This window comes from Brachyistius frenatus, unplaced genomic scaffold (assembly GCF_029030835.1).
Source record: "Brachyistius frenatus isolate BFR_SWC_R1_liver_20210118 unplaced genomic scaffold, ASM2903083v1 Contig_44, whole genome shotgun sequence".
Classification (NCBI taxonomy): Eukaryota; Metazoa; Chordata; class Actinopteri; family Embiotocidae; genus Brachyistius; species Brachyistius frenatus.
Window position 1 is genome coordinate 456,519 of NW_027210643.1, and position 21,374 is coordinate 477,892.

At 40.6% G+C, this 21,374-nt stretch overlaps 4 protein-coding genes across 4 annotated transcripts in view; 1 reads left to right on the top strand and 3 right to left on the bottom strand.

The window, feature by feature from the left end:
* The window catches only part of LOC138623493 (adhesion G protein-coupled receptor F5-like), a 30,291-nt gene extending 26,608 nt beyond the window's left edge, over positions 1-3,683 (top strand). The window contains 6 exon segments of the mRNA XM_069703045.1: positions 131-295; positions 411-1,811; positions 1,922-1,963; positions 2,993-3,052; positions 3,223-3,280; positions 3,361-3,683. Coding sequence (XP_069559146.1) covers positions 131-295; positions 411-1,811; positions 1,922-1,963; positions 2,993-3,052; positions 3,223-3,280; positions 3,361-3,431 — 1,797 coding nt within the window. The 3' untranslated portion in view covers positions 3,432-3,683.
* disp1 (dispatched homolog 1 (Drosophila)) overlaps positions 1-21,374 on the bottom strand; it is a 389,371-nt gene that overhangs the window by 40,713 nt on the left and 327,284 nt on the right. The gene's annotated exons all lie outside the window — the stretch shown is intronic.
* On the bottom strand, positions 5,247-6,248 carry LOC138623494 (trace amine-associated receptor 1-like). Its single transcript, XM_069703047.1, has one exon. It carries the CDS (start codon positions 6,246-6,248, stop codon positions 5,247-5,249), a length of 1,002 nt encoding a protein of 333 aa, XP_069559148.1.
* LOC138623476 (trace amine-associated receptor 1-like) lies at positions 18,619-19,545 on the bottom strand. Its single transcript, XM_069703029.1, has one exon. It carries the CDS (start codon positions 19,543-19,545, stop codon positions 18,619-18,621), a length of 927 nt encoding a protein of 308 aa, XP_069559130.1.

Here is a 21,374-nt window from a genome sequence, read left to right on the forward strand (position 1 = left end):
AACTGTTCAGAACATTTTTTTTTTTCTTGGCCATGAAGGTAATAGCATTTGTCATGCAGAGGGTCATACTTACAAAATGTGGCATAATCAGTTTCTGTTGCTCTGTTTTCATTATTTTTCATTTTGTCAGGATCTGGTTGTGGAAGGTGTGCCGGTGTTTGTGGTGGAGCTAAAAGATGCTGTCCAGGAAGAAAAAGAGAACATTTCAAATTCATCTGCAACAATATCAGCAATTGTTGACATCCTAAATACCATAGCAAATATTAACAATGTTGTCAGTGAAGATGTCATGTCGGTAAGTCAAACCTTCTACTTTGAAGCCTCTTAGTAAGGGACTTATGATAATGGCAACACATACTTCTTGACTTTTTTACGAGGTTGTAATCTTAAAATGGAATATCTCTTTGCAGAATGTGCTAAACACGGTTGATGTCATCATTGGTGACGATGCAAGAGAGTCATGGGCATTTCTGAATTCCAATGAAACCCTCAATTCCAGCTCAGAGCTACTGGGTTCAATGGAGACACTCGCCGATGGGCTGAATGAGACTTTTACAATCAAGACTCAACGGATCCTGCTCAATAGAACTATGTTTGACAACTCTTTCATGGCAGATCTGAACTCCAGTGTTGTCATACAAATTCCAAACAGCGACATTTCCAACGTTTTTATCACCACCATTGTCTTCAGCACCCTTAATAATGTCATGCCAACGAGGAACTCCACGTTTGACGTCGGCCTCTTAAACGCCACTGGTAATGGAACTTTGGCTGATGATGCCATCAATGCTGCAGTGGTGCTGGTCAAAATAAATGCAACAGTTCCAAATGTCACTCTGAGCTACAACAAACTAAACGGAGCCCTGTCACTGAACCCACAGTGTGTCTTCTGGAACTTCACACTTTTCAATGAGACTGGTGCCTGGGATGATGAGGGCTGTATCTTTGTTTCCGACATAAACAACACAGTAACCTGCAGCTGTGACCACCTCACGTCCTTCTCAATTCTGATGGCAACTGACATCCCTCCAAAAATAATAACACTTTTGGATGTCATCACTTATGTTGGAGTTGGGATATCTCTGGCATCCTTAGTTATATGTCTCATTATTGAGGGATATGTTTGGAAAGCCGTTACCAGAAATAGCACTGCCTTCATGCGTCATGTTTCCATCATTAATACTGCCCTGTCTCTGTTGATTGCTGACATCTGTTTCATAATCGCTGCCTTTATTGCCAAAAATCCCCTTGAAAACCCAGGAGAAGACTATGAAGTCCCAGTTGGGCCATGTAGCACAGCAACATTTTTCATGCACTTCTTCTACCTTGCTCTGTTCTTTTGGATGCTCGTGTCAGGCCTTCTGCTTTTTTACCGGACAGTTATGGTCTTCTCCCACATGTCCAAGTCAACCATGTTGGCCATTGGCTTCACTTTAGGTTACGTCTGCCCTCTGATTATAGCTGTTATAACTGTTGCGGTCACAGCACCAGGACGTGGATACATTAGGAAAGACAATGCTTGTTGGCTAAATTGGTTGGAGACCAAGGCCCTGCTGGCCCTGGTAATACCTGCTTTGACCATAGTTTTAATCAACATTTTGATTGTTATCGTGGTCTTGTTCAAAATGCTGAGAAGAGGTGTGGGAGACGCTGCCCACACAGATGAAAAACACACCATGGTGGTCATTCTAAGGTGTGTGGCCATTTTGACTCCCTTATTTGGGCTGACCTGGTCTCTGGGAGTGGGGACCATGATATCACCAACAAATGAAGGAATCCACATTGCCTTTGCATTCTTCAATTCACTACAGGTATTTGCACCTATTGATAAACAAGGCAGTAATGTTTGCAGTGCAGTTATAAAACCTTTTTGTGTTCTTTCATTCTGATGATGAAAAAAAATCCATCTGATTTTCTTCAGGGTTTCTTCATTTTAGTGTTTGGAACACTGTTTGATTCAAAGGTAAGAAAAGCTTCACATTCGGTTACCATGTCTCCACAGGAGGTAGTGAGGGTAGCATGTTAGCTTAGCAGCAGCAGTTTTGATATTTCCTCAGGGCATCCGCAGTATGTGTTTAGTCACAGTACTAAGTTGTTGGTCACTTATGTTTTGGCAGTGCTTACAGCCCAACAAACAATAATTGAAAGTAAAATAGACACAAATACACATGATAGGTGTGTGTTTTTGTTGTTGTTGTTCTTTTCTGAACTGTCAACAATGACAAAAAACTTTCTGTGCAGATATTTGATTTTTTTCGTTAAGAGACAAATGAGGAGATCAATATCTCTAAGTGTAGAGGAGGATTACTTCAGTCTTTAAAAGGGAGAGTAGCAACAGCACAGTGTAAAAATACAATTCATAACGAGGAAAAGTCTAACATTTAACATTGTGGTCAAAATATAATTTATAACAAAGAAAAGTCCTACATTTAACATTGTGATAAACATATAATTTATAACAAGGAAAAGTCCTACAGTTAAAATTATGGTAAAATCTGAGAAATTATTCATTTACAGATTTTAGACTATTTTTGGTGAACAGACCTATGGCTATTTTTTTTTTACCATAGTTAATTGGTGGTTATGAACCTGGTAAAGACATAATGAAAGATTTAACTCATTTAAAAAAAAAAAAATCAAAAAAATTGACCAAGACCTGGTCAACGCCCACTGTTACAAAGACACAATACCCTTTAGTGACTGACGGGTGTATTAAAGCTTTGCCATGATACATTCCAAAAGTGTTGTATGTAAAATTAAGAACGAATATTTTTACGTTTTTTTTTTAAATGTTTATTGCTTCCTGGCTTTATTGTCAAATAGCATACGCTGACATCAGAATGGTATCAATCCTCTCTTCTCATCGGAAAGCGATATAAACAACTTTACAGTATTTCCCATGTAAACCTGTTTATTTAAAATGCTTATCTTTCTGAACATTTCCAGCACTGTGAATTAATTTTGATATTGGCGTGAATTTTTCTGTCTGTAGATCCGCTCTCTCCTCTCTAAACGAGTACCAACAACAAACAGTACCTCTAATCCAACAAGAGTAAGAGCATTTTTTTTATATATGACAAACGAATATGTGCTTTTCCTTGCACATTAGTTGAGCCTACCCGTCGCTGCATCAACCGACCTGTTAATTTCGAAAGACCAATCTACATTAGGATACAAACAATTTCCTGCACTCTCTTAATCTTACACACTTTTCTATCATAGAGCACAAGTGATGGCATTTTCTCTCTGAGTGGAATGTTCAGCAGAATCCGTGGTAGAAGTAAGTTGTCTTACATTAAGCAGCTTGCCTGTTTACTTAAATCAGGTATCTCATCAACCGTTTTCTGTTTTGTCTTTCAGATGTTTACCATGTTTCAGGGGCCAGAAACTCAAACAGCAGCAGTGCATCGGAGTCATATGTGAATATCTGAATTAGTACAACAATCTGTACTACAAAAAATTATCTCTTTAAAGACTCATATATTGTAAATACAGCCCTACAGTTTAAAGTGCCATATGTCCTAAATGTATAGCTGTTATAATATTAATTGCATTGCATTGTAAACTAATTAATATGACACAATTTCTGTTGATCAGTATGACATATTTAATGTCACTGTTCTGGTTACCAGTGTTATGTGGTATTTCTGTTGTTTCACATATTCAAAACATTCAGAAATACAACGAACTGAAAATATTAAGTAACAGGCCTTCAAAGAATCTCATGTACCAGTCATAAAAACTAAGCCGTATGTAATGCATCAAAGTATCCAGAAAATGATTAACCCCTAAATGGTCATATTGTGATACATTATCCTCTAGCTATGCATGTAAACCGATTTTAAAAAAAACAACCAGTATCTGCTAACTGTGAAAAATAACATCAAAAATAAATTAAATGTGAAAAAAAGAACACAAGAATGAAATGAAATAATTCTATATTTATTGGTCCAAGCTGAAATTTGCTTTAGCTTTGTTGTTAAATTAAGTACTGTGTGTACTGCATGAGTTCATTGAGTTGTCTTTCGATTTAATGTTTCAAATCCTTTATTTTTTTAAACTATGAATGAAAAGGTATAAAAGACTGTAAGCGTGTTTTTAATGTGTCACAACGAAGGTTCAAGACATCTTAATAGCAACTTTTGCGGCCCCAGAAACTTGAATTACAAGTATTAAAATACTGTTAGGTATGCTGCCAAATATATAAAAAGGATTTCTTCATGAACCAAAAAGATTAATGACTATATGGACATTTTAGAAAATATTATTTTATACCAAGAGTGCTTTGACTGGCCATAGATACCACACAAATAGGTCAATAAACATCTGTGGTGACTAAATACAAATATTTATACATGAACTCTTGACACTGTGGAACTGTGCACACCCTTGAGAACATTTAAAATGCATTATGGTTGTATTATTTATGTTATCTGTATCTTTAAAGTACGAGCACATAGTATATATTACATAATAGTAGAACATTAATTAAGATAGTACTTTATTGTTCTAAAAGCTTTATCAGCATATATATGTCTGGCTTATTTAATATAATTTTTGATAAATGTAAAGGAATTACGATATCGACAGGGATTTTATCCATGCCCCAAAACAGAGCATACAGATATGTCAGTACACAGATGGTATGTTGAATGTACAGACACTGTATGCAGTACAGCAACATTTTGGATATGAATTAATGAGATGAAGTGGAATAAAATGTTCTGTTTTGATTTCTGATTTTAAGTGTCAACACTTTATTAAGATAGCTTTAAATTGGAAAAAAAAATCACCTTGAAATATCTACCCAGAAACAACCATTTTAAAAGCTGATCTGAACCACTTACAGAAGAAAGCGTGAACAAATAGATTGCCCAATGAATTTGACCATCCAAGCCACTTAAATGTCTTGATTACAGGAAGTGGCATTGTGTACTTGCTTAAAGGGTGAAAAGAAAGAAAGGAGACCAACACATGAGAAACACTCCCACAACAATAGACAGACTTTTGTTTTTGTATATACAATATGTTTTTAATATTGTTATACGACAACTGTTATTATGACATGACATAAAAGTATGAGTATGAGTAAAGCATTCCACTTTCTAGTTTTCAGTAATTCATTTAGCATTATAATGAGTATAAAACAAAATGCAGTTTTCATTTTCTTTTATGGTTTTACTGTTATATGGCCCTTTGTGAAAACCAATTGAGAATATGTACCCACGTTTTAAGCTGCTCAGTCATTAAAGTTTTGCATAGGTAAGATTGCTGTGAAATGTTTTTCCAGAAATTAGCATTCTAAAAGCTGATCTGAACCAGCTGTAAAATAATCCATAGACAAATGGATTGAGCATTGAATTTGACCATCCAAGCCAAACAAGAGTTTCAAGCAAAGGTGATGGGACAGAATAATCAGTCGCAGGATTAAAGGTTGTCGAGAGAAAGAAAGGAGTCCAACAGAAAAGGAAAACTCCCATTACTACAGCCAGAGTTTTAGTGGCCTTTCTCTCCATCTTATTCACAGTTGCTCCAGACTTTGTGCTCTGACAGGTTGTGTTCTGAATGCTATGTATTTGTTTCTGTGCCTCAAAGAAAATCTTTAGGTAGATACTGAGCATGATGATTACTGGGAGGTAAAAAGAAACAACAGGGCCTATTAAATTTGAATTTGGAATATTAAATATGAAACACCTTCCTTCACAGACAGTATTTTTGAGTCCCAAAAATATAATGCCAAATCCGGACACAGCAGAAACAGCCCAGCTAACCAGGATCATGATTACAACAGCACGATCATTGATTTTAGTTCTGTATGTCAGTGGCTGACACACTGCAAAATATCTGTCAATAGAAATACAACATAGGTTGAGAATGGATGATGTCATGAGTGAAATATCAATACCTCGTCTCATTTTACAGACTAAATCCCCAAAATACAAACATGACCTTACAGACAGTGCCATGTTAAACAGTAAAACCAAAGTTCCAACGAGCAGGTCAGCCACAGCCAAAGAGAGGATAAGATAATTAGTAGGAGTGTGCAGCTGCTTGAAGTAAAGGATGGACGTGATTACCAGAAGATTGCCGCCTATTGTCAGAAGTGATACTGTACTGCCAATAAACATATAAATAAATACACGTATTGTCGAAGGGGTTATTGCCATTATGCATGAGGCATTCCCTGTTTCATAACAGAAATTCATGTTGCCATCATCAGTCATGTTGATGTTGATTCCAGTTTCCATGCTACCTGAACCCATAATGTTTGCTTATAATTTCCAATCAAAGACATTTACATATTAAACAGGAATAAACTATACACTTTGTAGACAGGTAGTAGGGATTTGTCAGTTGCTTATGGGGCTGCTGAATGATTCACACCATACCTGTTAACCCTGAAGAAATACCCGTTAGATGTCCAGTCGTGTTGATGTCCCTCTCTCTGACCACTGTTTCTCAAAACTTCTCACATACCTCGATATGTACAGCCTGTTATCAAAATGAGCAATATGCTAAACCCCACCCCTGGGCAGTATTTGTCCAGTCATGGCTTACCATAAAAATCGTGACAAGGCACAGCCAAGTGGTGAATGCTGAGTAGATGTACTCAAGTAGTGTACATTAGTCCCGTTATGATATACTTTACCTGAGTCTTTACTTTTTCCACTACTTTAAAGAAATGAGCTCAAATATATATTTTTTGAAATAAATGCCTGTTAAGTCACTATCATTGAATTAGGTCCCAATTTTGATAAAGCCTGTGGCCCACTGGTGAAAACAGCATATATACAATCTGAGTGAGCTGGGTGTCTTTGGTGACATCACATACCCTGACGTCTACAATCATCAACTTAAACCCAACAGAGAGGATGATGAGTTTGAACAGAGTATAGGAAAAGCAGCCAACAAGTCTTCATAAAGCGGCTGAGAGAACAAAGTGTTAAACTGTTATCAAAGCAAAAGGTAGCTAATTTGAATCTAAATCCAAAACTGATAATAATTCCATGTATGTTATTTTACAGTTTTTGTATCTTTGGTTTTGTTCTACACTGTAGAAAATAATACAAATAAAGACTAGAATGACGGCCTCATGGCTGTATGGTTTCATCAACCAGTCAAGTTCCAGTTTATAGCCTAGTTTGTCCAGACTCAAAGCATCCCTGAGATATCACGTTCACCAGCATGGAATGGCTGTGAGGTCACATTGACCTTGACCTTATACCACCAAAACCTAATCAGTTCCTTCTTTTAAGAAATTCCCTCAAGGCATTCCAGAGACCACAACAAATAACTTTTAGTTTAAATAATAAGTGTTATGTTTAGAGAAAGGAAAGCACTGCAGCTATCCGTCTGTCTTTTTGTCTAATGATTCCATGGATAATTTTTCAAAAGCCTTCTAGTTTGTCCACAAACTCCATAGCGAACTGCAGAAATACTCTTGTTGAAGAGCGGTGACTTTTTCCTTGGAACTCTGCTGTGCACACCATTGTTGTTCACTGTTCTCTTGATGATGGACTCATGAACATTAACATTAGCCGATGTGAGAGGACTTTAGTTGCTTAGAATTTACCCTGGGTGCCATTGAGACCTCGCAAACTATTAAATACTGTGCTCTTAGCGGGATCTTTGTTGGTCAACCGTTCCTGAGGAGGGCAACAATGGTCTTGGATTTCTCGATGTGTACAAGGTCTGTCTGGCTGTAGATTGGTAGAGTCCAAACTCTTTCAAGAGGGTTTTTATCACCTTTTCCAGGCTGATCAGTATTAATAACTCATTTTTCTGAGCTTCTCAGAAACACTTCTACAAACATGTTGTGAAGCTCAGACTTTGACAGATCCCTGTTCTTTAAATAAAACAGATGTCATTTTAGGTCATATGTAAGGGGAAATATAAATACATTACTAAAGGGTTTACCAACTTTCAAGGACCACCATGTCCAAAATTACATACAACACCAGTGAGTTCTGGATGTCGTAAGATGACAACCAACAGGTTTCTAGTGCATTAAGACAATTTCTGAACAACAGCACCATGAGGAACTGGTGAGGTGTTGAGAGTTGTGTGCAACTGCAAAACTGGATTTTATTATTCATGGTTCTTATACCAGTTGTCACTGCTCCTAGAACAGTTCAATTTAAAGTCATCAGTGTTAACTATCATCAGAATATAGACCTTAAATGTTCCAATCTACGGGTTAAACAAGTAATAAGTGCAGTAAGTTAAGAGTAGGGAATCCCAGGGGAGAAATATGTGACATGCTATTAAGCTTGACCACAAATATGCCAAAAGTGGAAGGAGAACATTAGCCTGGCTCTGCCAGACTATTGTTCACAGTTTCAGTTTTCTTTGCAGTGATTATAGTAGGGAAACCTTGTTTGCATTAATGTTTGCGCAGCCACTCTGACCAATCAGCGACCAGTGTGGGTGGCAAAGTGCCATGTAGTTGCAGTGATGATAGAATTTTATCAATAGGTTTTGACCTTTACAAACTGTCTAATGGATTTGGCACATATGGTGGTCAATGCTGATTGGTTAAAAGTTGCTCCAATATTGTTTTAAATTAACCAGAGGTCTAGGTCATTAGGTTAGAACAACTGGATTATTTATGTAGTGTGGCCACACCCATATATTCACACAGTGAATTTGGCACTGGTTATGTTCCCTTAGCACCCAAATTTAGGCGTCAGACTTCTGGATTTGAACCTAAAGAGACATGTGGGCTAGGTTAGGTAGTTAGGTAGGTAGGTAGTTACTTTATTAATCCCCAAGGGGAAAGTTTTTCGCTACAGCAGCATTTATAGATACAGGAAAACAATAAAATAACAGTACAAATATTAAATATAAAAATGTGCAGTGTATACAGTACAGTATATATATATTTTATTATATTTCAACAAACAAGAAACACAGACAACAGTGTTATTGTTGTGTGATGGATTTTGCCAGAGGTGAGTTATTGTACAGTCTTATTGCAGTGGGCAGGAATGATCTCCTGTATCTGTCCTTGTGACAGCTCCGCTGTCCCTGCAGCAGGTGGTTGAGAGGGTGGTCAGGATTATCCAGTATGGATAATAGTTTGTTCAGCGTCCTCCTCTCCACCACCTTTTCCAGGCAGTCCAGTTTGTAGCCGATGATGGAGCCGGCCTTCTTAACCAGTTTGTTAAGTCTGTTGGTGTCGCCGGCTCCAATGCTGCTCCCCCAGCAGACCACAGCGAAGTACAATGCACTGGCCACAACAGACTGGTAGAACATCTCCAACATCTTGCTGCACACATTGAAGGATCGAAGTTTCCTCAAGAAAAAGAGTCGACTCATCCCCTTCTTGTAGACAGCATTGATGTTGGTCTTCCAGTTCAGTCTGTTGTCGATGGAGACACCCAGGTACTTGTACTCCTCAACCATGTCCACCTCCTCTCCCAGAACTCTCAGCGGTTGTGGAGCCGTCGTCTTCCTCCTGAAGTCGACCACCATCTCTCTGGTTTTGGCCACGTTCAGGAGCAGATGATTCCTTCCTGCCCACTCCACAAAGTCCTCCACTACTGCCCTGTACTCGTCCTCCCGTCCATCCCTTATACACCCGACCACTGCAGAGTCATCAGAGAACTTCTGCAGATGGCAGGACTCTGAGTTGTACTGGAAGTCAGTGGTGTATAAGGTGAACAGGAAGGGAGACAGAACAGTTCCCTGTGGAGCTCCAATACCACTGACCACTGTATCAGACAGCACACTGCCCAGACAGACAAACTGTGGTCTGCCTGTCAGGTAGTCAGTGATCTGGGAGACGGTGGATGTGTCCACCCCCACCTGCGCCGTGTTATTTAGTGAATCTGTATTGGCAGTAGTTGTAACTGAGTGTGAAGGTTTGGCTGTCTTTTGGTGTTGTCCTTTACTGTGATAAAGCAGGTATAGATGATGGATGGATGAACTAAAAACATATCAGTACGAATGAACAAACGTGCGCTTGAATCCATTAAAGACCCAGGAAGCCAGATAGCTTGGCCAAACTGTAGCCCAAATCTGGCACAGACTTATGCCATCCCAAACACTTCCCCCTCTGATCTCTAGCAGCCCAGTCTCCGAAGAATGTTAGTCATTTTTATTGAATACTTTTGGAATAAACTGTGCACCTCAAAAAATTGACAGTGCAAATTGCAACACTCCAGAAATGTGTTTTTTGTAGTTGAGCTGTTTAATGCTACTTTTTACTTTCTCAACATGATGCCAAACGTATGATCTCTACCTTAACCAAGGTTGAGATGATCCCTCTGTTGAGATTACACCAGCACAAAAAATGTCTTTGGTGCTTTCATTGCTTCAGACGAATACTGTAGAAAATTAAATGAAAACTATGTTTTAAAATTTTTTTCTGGTGAGTTCAGTGTGAACATTTTGTGAATTTGTACCAATCTGTGTATTCATTCATGCATATATCACATTTTCCTCTCAAAGCTTTTCACATGTTAATAACATTTAACTTTTTTTTTTAATAGAGATTTACGTAAGGTTTTTAAATAACCATCAACACTGGAGCAAAACCCAGATGTTTAGATTGAGTTTAAATTGAGTTGAGCTTTAGTGTGTATAATGGAACAGCAGACCGGTGTTCAAGATTTTTAACCTGTTAATATTAATGTCAGATTTGTACATATTCACATACTAAACAATGCAAAAGGTTTTAGTGAAAATAAATATTTAGTCATAAGTTTAATCATAACTAAGTTTCTTCTGTGTGGCCTTTGCAGTTTGTTTACAATCTGATGCAACTGTATTACGCAACCTAACACCTCTCCCATTGAAGGTGTTAGTGACTGTTGAGCCTTCGGTCCCTAAACTGCTTCGGTGGTAGACAGAGCTCTGCTTCTCCCTTAGGTGCACTCTACGAGCAAACTAATCTTCCTGTCTCTTGGCAATTATCGAATGGCAATTATCTAATGTTTTCATATGAAGTGTTTCCCACAAAGTTACAAGTTGGAACAAAACAAGAGAAATAATAACAGTGACGTGACCTGCTGCAATCACAACTGTGTATGAGCCAGGATCAATTCAAGTACAGAATGACAAAAACCTCTTAATGGCACACACTGCAGAAACAAAATTAATAGCAGTTTGCCTTCATATTCAAAATCCGCTTTAACATGTCGCATAATTAAAGCAACTATATTATTTTGCATAGTTGCTAACAAGCGCCTGTGAAAAGTCTCGTTCTCTTTCACAAAGGAAAGCGATTGTAGTCTGCAACAATAACAACAGCTTTTAATGCTTGTCCTTGTTTTACAACAAAAAATAGGCAACAATATGATTAGGATCAACAGATGTGGTAATAGGTTATGTCGACCATTGATATACATTTAGGTTTTCTGAAATAACCTCACCTTGTCTTTCCTGTCAGACAAATGGGCCCCCCCTCCCCCCAATGCTTCCCAAGAAAAGTCAGGATATCACCAAAATAATTGGGATTCATGTTCTGGGCTCAATAAATATCTGTTTATAAATTTGCATTTGTATTTTATTTTATTTGTACAGGGACAAGTATGTCGAATTCGCCAATGCCACACATATATGGACACCCAAATCTAATTTCCAGTGCCTGCTCCAACATGGGCCTTTAAAATACATCAAATTCTACAACAAAAGAGACTCAACAATATATACATGCAGTTCCAAGCAAGACGCAAGGTACAAACTACCAATCCATCAAGTAGTTACTATTTAGAATCTGAATCCTATAGGGAATAGAAGACAGTGGGACATACTACAGATGTTCAAAACATGCATTTGTTTAATCAAGAGGACAGCCATTTATATTAGTAACATTCCGAGGTCAAAACCTAAAATAAAGTTCCAAGACTACTCCTGTTGAGCGCCAATGACAAGTAGCAGGGGGGAAGCTTTATTTATGAGTTTTACAAAAACATGTGGAACTCAGGTGCTGATTATGATCAAATGACAAAACTTGGAATACTTACTCACAAAGGCTAAAGCTTCCCCGGCTCTGTCCACTTACAGTTCATGAAATAGCAGTCTTAGAAATTTTTGATTGACCCTCATCTAGCTGGATCATGTAAAAATGCAAAGGGGATTTTAATTGGAAACAGGGACTTGTAATTTCAAACAGATACAGGAATTTACACCATTCGGCCAACCAGTGGTGGCTTCGGCTATTTTCTCACATTAGCTCTGACGTTCATATGAAACAGTAGACAAGTACTTTGTATTTGATGACAGCAACAGCAACAACTTCACCATGCACGTGCCACTGTTTGCGCTTGTGCCACAGGTGTGCCTGCGTACTTCAACAAATAGCACCCCTCGTTAGACCCCTTACTTTCTCCTCTCTGGTATCTGACTTTTGACCGCCTTATAGTAAACCTGCTGTCTGGCAAAAATGTCCAAATGCAGTGGGCAAGCAGATTACTCTCAAAGCCACTGTGCCATTGTCGGAACAGCTAGTACACCGGGTTCTGAGTTCTGTGCCTTGTTTGGAGTAGCATCAGGGTAGGCCAGGACTAAGGGTTTAGCAGTTCAAAACCAGCAAAGGAAGTCCCACAGATATCATCCCAGTGTAATACAGTAGCTGTTCCTGCTGTATCACATGTCAGTGGTCTGATAGTGGCAGACTGCCCCAAAGCTACAGGCCATATAGGTTAACCCTGGAAAGAGTCACATTTGGTGGTGTAGGGCGTCAGCCTATCCCTGCTCTTGTGGCTGGGATGATTTGCATGCATTCAGACTGACCCTCAGGTATAGACTGATTCCTTGAGATATAGACTCCCCAAGACCTCCTTTCCAAGTGCGGTAAATTGTGAGGAAGGACAATAGATTGTACCTGTTTTTCCAGCACGTCCCGTAAAATGGATTGAGACATGGGCAATTTCGAGGCCAAAACAAGTCACGAATAATATGTGGGCTGAATTGCGCACACCGAGCGCCCCGTTCGGTGTGAACGCACCTTAAGGAATTGACGGTCATTAATTTTTAAAGCAGCCGCTCACTTGACCACAGTGTGTGTCTGCTGAACCCCTGAGAGTGACTCATCGAACCCAGGTTAAGAACCACTGGTATAGAGTGACTCGTGACACTCAAACAGGTCAAGAAAACACCGTTGTTGGTGCCAAAAAGCTGTCGGGAAATGATTTTCCAGGCGGCTCACTATAACCTGATGGCGGGCCACATGGGATATGAGAAAACTCTGGGCCGGATAATGGCCCGGTTTTACTGGCCAGGCATCCGGGGGGATGTGCGCCATTGGTGTGCCTCTTGCCCGGAGTGTCAACTGGTAAACCAGCCGGCTATTCCGAGGGCGCCTTTACATCTGCTACCCTTGATGGAGGTCCCATTTGACCGTATTGGCATGGACCTCATCGGGCCATTTCACCAGAGCGCACGCGGATATTGCTTTGTGTTAGTCCTAGTGGATTCCGCAACACGATATCCCGAGGCAGTACCGTTGCGCATCATTTTGGCAAAAAGCGTTCCGCAGGGTCTGTTTCAGGTCATCTCCCGAGCGGGAATCCCGAAAGAGATTCTGACTGACCAGGGCACCCAGTTCATGTCACGAACACTGAGAGAACTTTATGGATTACTGGGCATTAAGTCTATTTGGACCAGTGTTTATCACCCACAGACTGACGGGCTGGTGGAGCGTCTGAATAGGACTTTAAATTCCATGATTCGTAAATGTATACATGGCGATGGACGTAATTGGGATAAATGGCTTGATCCTCTGTTGTTTGCAGTGCGGGAGGTCCCCCAGGCCTCTACGGGATTTTCTCCCTTTGAACTGCTGTTTGGCAGGAAACCACGAGGGGTGCTCAACCTGCTTAAGGAAAACTGGGAGGAAGGTCCGAGCCCCGGAAAAAATGAAATTCAGTACGTCATGGACCTGCGAGCAAAACTCCACATACTGGGTCAGATGTCACATGAGAATTTTTTCCAGGCCCAGGAACGTCAACAACAGCTGTACAACAGAGGGGCCAAGCTGAGGCAATTCGCACCGGGAGAAAAGGTACTTGTATTGCTTCCGTCTTCCAGCTCAAAACTCCTCGCCAAGTGGCAAGGGCCCTTTGTGGTCACACAGCGGGTAGGGGACGTCGACTATGAGGTGGTGCGATCTGACAGGGGCAGAGCTACACAGATTTACCACCTCAACCTCTTAAAAATATGGAGAGAGGCGGAGCCTGTTTCTCTGGTGTCCGCGGTATCTGAGAGAGAGGAGCTGGGGCCAGAGGTTCCAAAGTCCACCAATCCTGCCTGGCTCCCTTTCAACGCCCATCTCTCTGGGACCCAGAGAACAGACGTGGCCCAGTTGCAGAAGCAGTTTGCTGACGTGTTATCCCTCCGGCCAGGACGCACAAACCTCATAGTGCACAACATTGAGACATCTCCGGGCGTGACGTTGCGGTCACGGCCCTACCGGTTACCTGAACACAAGAGGAAAATTGTTCAGAGGGAATTGGCTGCTATGCTGGAGATGGGGATAATAGAAGAGTCCAACAGTGCCTGGTGTAGCCCCATTGTTCTTGTTGTCAAGAAGGATGGATCCATATGGTTCTGAGTGGACTATCGCAGGGTGAATGATGTGTCACGATTTGATGCGTACCCAGGTCGACAAACTCCTGGACCGACTGGGCACTGCACGTTTCTTTACGACACTGGATTTAACCAAGGGCTACTGGCAGATTCCTCTCTCGCCAGAGGCCAAGGAGAAAATGGCCTTCTCTACTCCGTTTGGGTTATATCAATTCACCACGCTTCCCTTTGGGTTGTTCGGTGCCACAGCCACGTTCCAACGCCTCATGGACCGGGTGCTGCATCCGCATGCTGCAAATGCGGCTGCCTACCTGGATGATGTCATCATCCACAGCGCCACCTGGGCGGAGCATGTGCAGTGGGTGGGCGCAGTGCTGGAGTCCCTGAGGCAGGCTGGGCTCACCGCCAACCCAGGGAAATGTGCAGTTGGACGGAGGGAGGTACGGTATCTGGGGTACCACTTGGGTGGTGGGCAGGTGCGCCCTCAAGTGGACAAGACTGTGGCTATCGCAGCCTGCCCAAGACGAAAAAGGAGGTAAGGCGGTTTTTGGGGCTGGCGGGGTATTACAGACGGTTCATCCCGGGCTTCACGGAGTTGACCAGCCCCTTGACCGACCTGACCTGGAAAGGTGCCTCAGATCTGGTCCAGTGGACGGAGCAGTGCCCGTGGACGGTTGAGAGGGTAAAACAGGCTCTCTGTGGAGAGGGGGAGGGGGGCAGGTTAGGATGGATGGCTCCCCGGCCTAAGTCGGGCGGTGGGGGTATGTAGTGGTGGGGCGTGGTTAGCTCAGCTGCAGGGGGGGAGAGAGAGTGAGGGAGTGGTTCAGGGAACGGTGCAGGGAGGAGGATAATTGGCGCAGCTGATCTGAATCTGGGAAATTATTTCTGCCCTTACATAAGTAAGCAGGACCTGGTGAGAAGAGAGAGAGGAGGAAGCAGCCTGGACATGGACACTCGGAGGCTGGGCAGGAGAGCACTGACACCGGGTGTAACGGAGTGTGTGCCGCAGTGAATCACCCAATAAAGCGAAACCATAGACCAAACTTTGTGGCTCAGTGTGTCGTCTGTCTCAAAAGGAACCCCCACGCTAGCTCAGACTTGCTACATACGTAAAAACTCGGTTTAAACAATAAGGCAATAAGTAAAAAAAAGTACCCGTGCTTTACAGTGATTAATGTACCTTATCAACTTTAATAATGGTTGCATTAACAGTGCGACTTGGTTTGGAGTCCTAAAACTTACCACTCTTTAAAAGACATTCTTGACATTTGATCAACGCACATGTAATTTCACATTTCAAATCAATAACAATTGCTTTTCTTGTCAAACTTACACAGATCTTTTCTTTATCTCCAGTGTCCCATTGTGTGCCTGGTATCTGTATTCTGCAGAGTTAAGGCAGACAGGCTCAAGGCCTGAATGATGAGTCATGCATTGCAGCCCTTCAGTAAGCTCTACACATCTATTCTACTCCTTTTGGAGTATGTCTTACAATGTGTTTTAGTGCTGGAGATCTAGTACTCTACTTGCTGGTAATTCGAATTGTTGAAGATACAAATGTTTTTCTTCACATACATCATTAAGCTCTTTGCAGCAGACATCCTTGTCCCCAGTGGGCATTGTCCTGCATTCTTTACAGATTCATCTTTTGAAGTGCCGCTTAAAGTCCCAGGGTGACCAAAGATATCTTCAACAATTTTAATTGTCAAATCTATATCACGAACAATAAAAGCTATCTGAACAATTCCAAGCATATTGTTGCAGGTAAGTAACCAAAACAGTACAATGTAGTAATTTTAACTTCACTGATATCATCCCACATCTATATTTGGTAATATTCCAAACAACTAAAACATGATAGGTAGTTGCAGTCCCTTTATGCTGCTTACAAAACAAAAATTATACAAATGGATGAGGAAATAATAAGTAATAAAATAAGCATCTATTGTGGAGTGTTGAGACTGAAATCATTTTCACAATGACTATGAGGACAATTAATACTATCAGGAAAAATTAGGTAAGTTGTATTGTTGTATTTTTATACAGCATATAGTATGTTGTATTTATTGATAGCCTAACTTAATTTAGCTAGGATAGCTGGTCAGTCATAGATGCTACGAAGTTGCATAAATAATAATAATAAAAGAAGCTTTCTGTTGCAGACTAAGAGGAACAAGATGGATTCATAGGTAGGGCTGTGTCCACTGGTTCTGAACTGAATTCTGCTGGCTTTAACATGTATAGCTAATGAGTCCAATAAATCTGACAGTTAAAGCCTCCATTTTTCAGGTTGTAGTGGTGTTTGACACTTGAGAGGCGGCACCGTTCTTAGCGTGACTTAGCGCGGTTTTAGTACCTTTAGCGTACATGCCCCGAGCTTTTAAAAGTAGAGAGTACTGATTTTTAAACCTAATTGAATGTATTCCATTTTGTAAAAAAAGGGATAATTACATAATGTGGAATATGGCCTCAGTCCAAAATGTAAAATATGAGTTTCCTGCAAAACAATCCAAGGCATACTGTCAAGTTCTAAATAAAATACCTTTATTTGAAATGGCGATGTGTCACTAAATTGACCCTAGTTTTGTATATTTGTCTATTTTTTTTAAAGAAACATTGGTGGTCTAAAAAACCCAACTGTTTCCAAAAAAGTTGGGATGCTGTGTAAAATGTAAATAAAATCTGAATGCAGTTATTTGCAAATCATGTAAACACATACTTAATTGCAAATAGACCAAAGACAACATATCAGATATTAGTTATGAGCAAGTACACCATTATCTGTACCTGTTAAACCAAATTATAAAATTGATTATAAATTATTTGTATCCGTATCTATACTATGAGGTGTTGGGGCTTAATCCGGAAGTGGTTGGTGCTTAGACCGATAGTAGGTGGGAACTGACCCAATAACTAATAACTTTCATTATTTGTGTTGTGTGGATGTGATTACAACTAGACCAGATTTAATAATTTGGTTGCAGTACAAAACGATAGGATGAAGCAAAATAGATACTCTTTGTTCTCTGCAAGTACTCTTTGCAGCATGTAAAAATGTTCACTCTTCAGATGGAACCTACAAACACATATTCAAAGCAAATGTCTGAATGTCTGTATGCTTTAAATGTGTGTTTCTGGGCTCCAGCTACAGTGGATTTTATATTATTTATATATCTCTGTGTTGTCTGTCTGATGTATACTCACGTGTTTTTATCTACTGTGGGAACCTTGCTAATATATTCAGATATTCTGGATAGTTTCCACCTGTTGCTGTGTTTTATTGAATTTAGTGTAGTAATGAAATGTACTGCAGTGAATAGTGAATTGAGCACTTCAATTTGGAAGAAATACAGGGGGAAAAAAGTGTAACAGGCTATGTGATGCCACAAGGGAAATAGTGATATAAGGCTCACACTGTGCATGTATTCAGTGAGGAAATGATCTCCCTACAGGGAGGGGGACACTGCTGTGCAGATTGCCAGTTATCTGGAGGAAATGGCTTCGGTTCATACAAATTGTAATAAAAATGCTTTGTATTTTGTGGTAGTGTACAGGGGGTTATGCCAATGTGATTTTGCAAGAATGATCATACTTGTATTAATGGTCCACCAAATTTCCCATACCAAACATCAAAGAGTTTGAATTCTGTTTGAATGGATGATATTATAATATCTGATTTTAAACATGTAATGTGTGAAAATGCAAGGTATTGTACATATACAAAGTAAATCATGAGTAAATTATTTTAAACCTTAATAAAGAACATTGAATACTGAATTAATGCCAAAACATGGTGTAACTAACTCGCAGTTTCATACACATAAAGTCATTTTAATTATTTAACCATTTTGTTTATAAATGTTTTTTTATTATATTTCATAAAACCATTTATAATTGCAGATCATATGACAGCATCGTATTGTTTCATTCACTTTTGACACCTTATTGTTGGAGACGCTGTGCACATATAAAGTCGTGACTTTGCATAGTGACAGTTCAAAAATACAGTATAGATATATTGTAAAGAACAAGATACCGAGTGGCAATATTGTTCATATCTATTGTTGTCATTATGTACATAAATAATCAGTGCAGTTTTATGTTTACATAATTACCTTGAAATATTTTCCCAGAAATTATCATCCTGAAAGCTGATCTGAACCAGCTGTAAAAGAAACCATAAATAAAAGGATTGAACATTGAATTTGCGATTGCAAACCAGTTAAATGGTTCTAGCAAATGCATTATAATATAACTGAAATACTGAAAAGGGTACAAAATAAAAAGAGGCAGCCAGCACAACAAAAATAAACCCATAACCATAGCCAGAGTTTTGGTGGCCTTTCTCTCCTTCTTACTGACAATTTGTACAGACTGATGCATCGCATTCTGGATGCTGCGTCCCTGTCTCTGTGCAACAATGAGAATTTTTAAGTAGATACAAACTAAAATTACTGCTGGGAGGTAAAATGAGAAACATACAAACAAAAGAAATCCAAAACACTCTCCTTCACAAACTCCATAATTAATTATCATCTGATAGAAAACAAAAAAAAGAGAAATAACCCAGCTCCCCAGGCACATCATCAAAGCCACATTACCAGTTACTTTAGTTTTATATATCAGAGGCTGACACACTGCGTAATATCTGTCAATAGCAACACAGAATAAGTTTAGAAGGGAAGCAAAGCTCACTAGAGTATCTAAACTGTCTCGAATTTTGCATGATAAACTGTAACGAGACAGACATGAGGTTATAGAAATTGACATAGTAAAAGGAAATATCAGAGCACCTATTAACAGGTCAGACAGAGCCAGAGAGAGGATAAGGTAGTTTGTGGGAGTGTGGAGCTGTTTAAAGTAAATGATAGAGATTATCACAAGAAGGTTCCCACATATTGTGACAGCAGTTAATGAGCCAAGGAAAACATACAATAACGCACATAGTATGTCATTTTCTGATTCACAGAAATGAAAACCAAATAAATTACCAGTCCTATTGAAAGACTCCATATTTAAACACTCCAGAAATTCCAACAAATAATTTGTTTGTCATAGAAAAGTAAGAGCTACGAAACAAAAGCATTCAAAATAAAATCTCTTTAGTGAGAATGTATCAATTACAGTTTTCTAAAAAGACAGATAAAAATGAGTTTAGTTCATGCTCACTTCTTTCCACCAGGTAGTCTCTGTGTTGATGAATGAGCTTGGTCTCACTCACACTGAGCAGAACCCTTGGACCTAACTGGCACTTTTACAATTTCCCACTTAATAATTAAATATATGCTTAACCACTCAGATGTGTGTACGCCTGTTTCTTTTGTGACATCACAACTAATTAATAGGATGATGAATTTGTGTGTATGCATGCATGTGTGCATCTTAATCATTGATATATTTGTGATGGACCAGGAACAATAACATACATAAATTATCACTTTATTTTGTATATTCTACCTAAATTAGCTTAAGGGTAATTTTCATCTGCCTCCTTCTTTGAGAGGTCACAGTTACAATATACAGTGGTGTGAAAAAGTGTTTGCCCCCTTCCTGATGCCCCCTAAACCTAATAACTGGTTTCTGGCTGGGGGCTCTGTTATTGTTTACTCGCGTGATCAGCTGATCGTGCTAAGTAGCCCTCTACCTCTACTGCTGCTGCCCGGAGCGAGGCCTGAGATCCCCGTTGAACTTCGGAGAAGACGGCGGGGTTGCAGAGCCGGAGCTAAGCTAAAGGCGGAAAGGAGGAAATACAAGCCAGCGGTACCGGCGATCTTAATGGGGAACGTGAGGTCGTTGGCCAACAAGACGGACGAGCTCGGCGCGCTGGTAAAGACCCAGAGGGAGTACCGGGAGTGCAGCATCATGTGTTTCACCGAGACATGGCTGCACTCACATCTCCCGGACCACAGCGCGGCCGTACCCGGCTTCAGGACTGTTCGGGCGGACAGAGACGTTGTTCGGAGCGGTAAGAAGAAAGGTGGAGGGATTGCAGTCTATGTGAACGAGAGGTGGTGCAATCCCGACCACGTGTGTGTGAAGGAACGTTTTTGTAGCCCGGACATTGAACTGCTCGCCGTGGGGATGCGCCCTTATTATTTACCGAGGGAGTTCACGTCCGCCATTGTTATCGTTGTTTACATTCCTCCATCAGCCGACGCAGAGGCAGCAGTGGACACCATTCACTCCATGGTGGCTAAACTACAGACTAAGCATCCCGGTGCATTTTTGGCAGTTACTGGAGACTTCAACCACACCAGTCTGGATAAAGTACTGCCAACTTTGCACCAGTATGTGAACTGCCCCACAAGGAACAATAAAACTCTGGACTTACTGTATGCTAATGCCATGGATGCATACAGTACTACTGCCCTTCCCCCCCTTGGTAGATCAGACCACAACCTGGTCCTGCTGACTCCCAGGTATGTCCCCCTGGTGCAGAGGCAGCCTGTGTCCACCAGGACTGTGAGGAGGTGGACACAGGAGGCTAAAGATGCCCTGCAGGACTGCTTTGGGTCCACGGACTGGAATGCGCTGTTTGGACCACATGGGGAGGACATCAACAGCATGACGGACTGTTTCACAGAATACATCAAATTCTGTGAACACACCACCGTACCATCCCGGACTGTAAAATGCTTCCCCAACAATAAACCATGGATCACCAGTGACCTGAAAGTTCTTCTTAATCAGAAGAAAGCAGCCTTCAGGTCTGGGGACAGGGAGGAGCTCAGGAGAGTGCAGCGCCACCTGAAGGAGAAGATGAGGGAGTGCAAGGACTCCTACAGGAGGAAGCTGGAGGCCAAACTCCAGCAGAACAACGTGAGGGAGGTGTGGACCGGTAT

Coding starts and splice junctions, on each gene's coding strand:
- LOC138623494 (XM_069703047.1), bottom strand. CDS start 6,248: ATGGAAACTGGAATCAACATCAACATGACTGATGATGGCAACATGAAT.
- LOC138623476 (XM_069703029.1), bottom strand. CDS start 19,545: ATGGAGTCTTTCAATAGGACTGGTAATTTATTTGGTTTTCATTTCTGT.